We start from the raw sequence: 4,389 nt of genomic DNA on the forward strand, positions 1-4,389 counted from the left end.
CTATTCTGAGAAAAACCTCTGTTCTGAGAAACGTACTCCATTCTGACAAAAGTATTCTATTCTCTTCTATTCTGATGCAAATCGAATATTCTGATAACTATTATATTCTACTGTATACTGAGAGAACTATTTTATTCAACTCTTGTCATATTCTATCGTAATAAACAATTCCATATTATTCTGATAAAACTTTGTTTTGTTCTATTCTGATAAAATTCTATTCTGATAAAATGGTTTTGTATTATTCCGATAAAATTCCATTCTACATTGATATAATCTATTGTATTCTATTCTGAGAAAACTCTATTCTTCTCTACTGTGAGGAAAAACTCTGCTGTGAGAAAAGTATTCCACTCTGACAAAACTATTCTATTCTGATGCAACTCTATTCAATTCAATTCTTAATTAAACTCATTCTTGACTATTCTGAGAAAAAGTATTCCATTCTGACAAAACTATTCTAGTCTACTGCAAATCCATTTCATTCTATTCTGACTATATTATAGAGTTTATCAGAACGGAATCAAAAATGTTTTCTATACTGATCAAACTATTCTAATGTATTTCGATACTCCTCTCCAGTTCCAGTACAACGCTGTTCGCTTATATTCTGATCAACTCTATGCTTTACCTATATGATCATTTACATTTATTCATTTAGCAGATGCGTTTTTCCAAAGCAACTTACAAATAAGTAAATACAAGCAAACATGTCGATCATTCTATTCTGATGAAATAATCCCATTCTGATCAATACCGTTCTGTACCATTCTACTCCTTAATACACTGTTCTCTTCTATGTCTTTGGGAAATTTCCCCTCCACGTGCAACACGTTCTGATACGCAAATGATTCATATTCTAACTGGTTTGTGATGTCACCAGGTGACTTCTCGCGACCTGTTGAGCATTAGCTACTTATTTCCCCTGAAAAGGTTTGTACAGCACTGGAGCTGAGAGTCTTACCGAAGAGCATGAAGAGCAGCACGCAGATGAGAGTGGCCACGATGACCAGCACAGTCAAGCCCAGACTCTGCCACATTCTCTGTCTCTCTCCCTCTCTTTGTCTGTCCTAATGGACAAAAATAAATAAATAAACACCCACATTCACAGCTACTTACAACTAAATCATCTACTGACAGTCCCATTTCACTTTTCTGAATTATTATTTAATGTCTGGACTCTACAATGCGACATTTAAAACTCTGTAATGAAATGAAATACGTATGTGCATAATAAACACAGCACTGTCGCATGCAGTTACTGTAAGCAAGCGTTGTTTTGTACCTAGCCTGAACAGCTAATTAGCACAAATAATAATAAATTAATAAATTAATAAGAAAAAAAATCCGTACAGTCCACTCTTTCCTCACGGGGACACACGCGGCTCATTGAGGGCCTGCTGGTCTTCTGTTATGAAGCTGTCTACATAACTGCGACACGTTTAAGAAAAAAATATTTCCTAGCAAAACTGTACGAGTTGTAGACAACAAAATAATCCGGAAGTAGGTGACCCGGAAGTAGTCCGCAGACTAACAGCGGTGCCTGGTGGGTAATGAAGTTCTCTGGGTTTTTAGCAAACCATCCAAAATACGTGGATCAGTACTGCGTTTTTATTATCATATATTGCATATATTTAATCTATCTATCTATCTATCTATCTATCTATCTATCTATCTATCTATCTATCTATCTATGCCATTTCCCATAGGCAACGTTTATAAATAGATTTTCAAGAGCAAATGTAGTAGCTACTACTATCAGAGACAAAACATAAGCAGAATAATTTATTATTATTATTATTATTATTATTATTATTATTATTATTATTATTATTATTATTATTATGTGGACTTTGAAATGAGCACACTGTTTGTTTAGGCAAAAAAGAGAAAGAAAGAAAGAAAGAAAGAAAGAAAGAAAGAAAGAAAGAAAGAAAGAAAAGAAACCCTTATATTGGCAATGTATTCAATTTAGGCAAAAGAAGATTAGAATTCACTTTTGACAACAATTCTGACAAAATACGATTTCTGTATAACCTTGTCGAAATCTCTGCCTTGGTTTTTAAATGGAAAAAGGTGTGTGGGGGGGAGTACCTACTTTACACTTTATATACAAATAAAATGAATAACATGAAGCTGAAGAAAATTAATTGTAGGTGTAGTGCTAAAAATTTAATGTAGGTTTAAAAACACTTGCACTTCACTGTTTATATAGCAATATACAGTCTCCTCCATAACTATTGAAATGGCAAGGCCATTTTATTTGTTTTGCTTTAGATTGAAGACATTTGGGTTTGAGATCAAAAGATAAATATGGGAAGATATTTTATTATTTCAAATTTTGTTTCCTGGTATTTATATGTAGACATGTAAAACAACATAGAACATAACACATTTTGTAGCAGACCACCCAATTTGTAGGTGAGCAAAAATATTGAATAAAAAATATTTACTGACAGGTGTTTCTTGTTACCCAGGTGTGTCCTGTTAGATTGACTGTTTAAACAATAAATAGCTCTGAACATCTATTCTTGGTTTTAGCGTTCAGTTTCACAAATGACTACATTTCTTGTTAAAAACGTTAAGCCAACATAAAGATCAGAGAGCTGTCTATCTGAGAATAGCAAGCCATTTTTAGCTGTGAAAAGAGGGAAAATTAATCAGAGGCATTACAGAAACATTGGTATAGCCAATAGAACAATTTGAAATGTCCTGAAAAAGAAAGAACCATTGGTGTACTGAGACAACAGATACCGATGGGTTGTCCAAGGAAAACAACAACAGCTAATGACAGAAACATTGTGGGAGCTGTGAAGAAAATCCCAAAAACAACAGTCAGTGACATCACCAACCACCTCCACAGGGCAGGGGTGAAGGTCTCACAAACCACTGTTCGAAGAAGGCTACGAGAGCAGAAATATAGAGGCCAAACTATAATATGCAAATCACTCAATCAGCAGTAAGAATCAGAAAACCAGATTGGAATTAGCAAAGAAATACAGAAATGAGCCACAAAAGTTCTGGAATCAAGATTAACCTCAACCAAAGTGATGGAAATGCCAAAGTGTGGAGAAAGAAAGGATCTGCTCATGAGCCAAAATATACAAGCTCATCTGTGAAACCTGGTGGAGGTAGTGTCATGGCTTGTGCTTGCATGACTGCTTCTGGAGCAGGCTCACTGATCTTTATTGATGATGTAACTCTGATAAAAACAAGTCAAACTGCTTGATGGGAGCAGCAGACTGAATTCAGAAGTTTACAGGAACATTCTCTTTCTGCCAATTTACAGAGAAATGCATCCAAATGAATTGGGAGGAACATCAGCATGCAGCAAGACAATGATCCAAAACACACTGCCAACTCAACAGGGGACTTCATTAGGGGGGGGGAGTGAAAAGTTTTACACTGGCCAAGTCAATCACCAAACCTTAATCCACTTGAGCAGCATTTCACCTCCTGAAGAGGAGACTGAAGGGAGAAACCACCTGAAACAAACAACAACTGAAAGAAGCTATGCTAAAAGCCTGGAAAAGCAACACAAAAAAACCCCAACAATTTATTGCTATCAGTGAGTCACAGGCTTAATGCAGTTATTGCAAGCAAGGGATATGCAACCAAATATTAAGTGATGTTTCATTTACTTCAAGACTTATGTTTCTATACTTTTGCTCACCTAAAAATTTGGTGGTCTGATACAAAAGGTGCCATGTTCTAAGTTGTTTAACACATCTGAAATTCTGATCTTTCCTTATCTCAAACCCAAATGTCAGTGTATAGGAAAAACAAATGTACTGGCCTTGCAATACTTTTGGAGGGGACTGTATATGTAATGTTGTAGAACATCCATGAAACAAGTTATGTTATCACTTATCACTTACGTTATAGCAGCTATAAACAGTCATTCCCTGTCCTACCAGCCTCTCTTTTGTTCTCTCTCTTGAGATTAATAAGTAAAAAGAAAAAACAACAACAACAACAACAAAACATAAGCTTGTCATGTTTCTGAGAGACCAGAAAACCATAAACTCTTCTATCCTGAAGACATTCCCATGGTGGAAAACATCTACAAAACGCTGACACTAGAGACTACGTCCATGAAGGTTTAATGAACATCTCCTTACAGTAAACGCCACCATCAACAGTCAAAAATCAACAATTATACGTTTTACTTTGTTAAACAACAACACTCTTTTGAAATCTGTTTATTATTAGATTAATGTATTGCGTCCATCAGCAAAGTCCCTGTGAATGAGTGGTTACTATAGAAATGAATTAGATCAAGAGCAATAATAGAAACCTGTGATTTGCAGTTGAACTATTGTCAGAGCTGCTGTTATAGAAAATGCATCAACGCCTTCTGACCAATCAGAGAAGAGAATTCAGCGGCAC

At 35.4% G+C, this 4,389-nt stretch overlaps 1 protein-coding gene across 1 annotated transcript in view; it reads right to left on the reverse strand.

Moving 5' to 3' along the window:
• smim13 (small integral membrane protein 13) overlaps window positions 1-1,517 on the reverse strand; it is a 5,374-nt gene extending 3,857 nt beyond the window's left edge. The window contains exons 1-2 of the mRNA XM_017457204.3: window positions 1,354-1,517; window positions 965-1,070 (exon numbers count right to left, since the gene is read on the reverse strand). Of these exons, the coding sequence (XP_017312693.1) occupies window positions 965-1,040 (76 nt within the window). The 5' untranslated portion in view covers window positions 1,041-1,070; window positions 1,354-1,517. The remainder of the gene's footprint in view (window positions 1-964; window positions 1,071-1,353) is intronic.
• Window positions 1,518-4,389: the final 2,872 nt, after the last annotated feature.

Source organism: Ictalurus punctatus, chromosome 2, assembly GCF_001660625.3.
Source record: "Ictalurus punctatus breed USDA103 chromosome 2, Coco_2.0, whole genome shotgun sequence".
Lineage (NCBI taxonomy): Eukaryota > Metazoa > Chordata > Actinopteri > Siluriformes > Ictaluridae > Ictalurus > Ictalurus punctatus.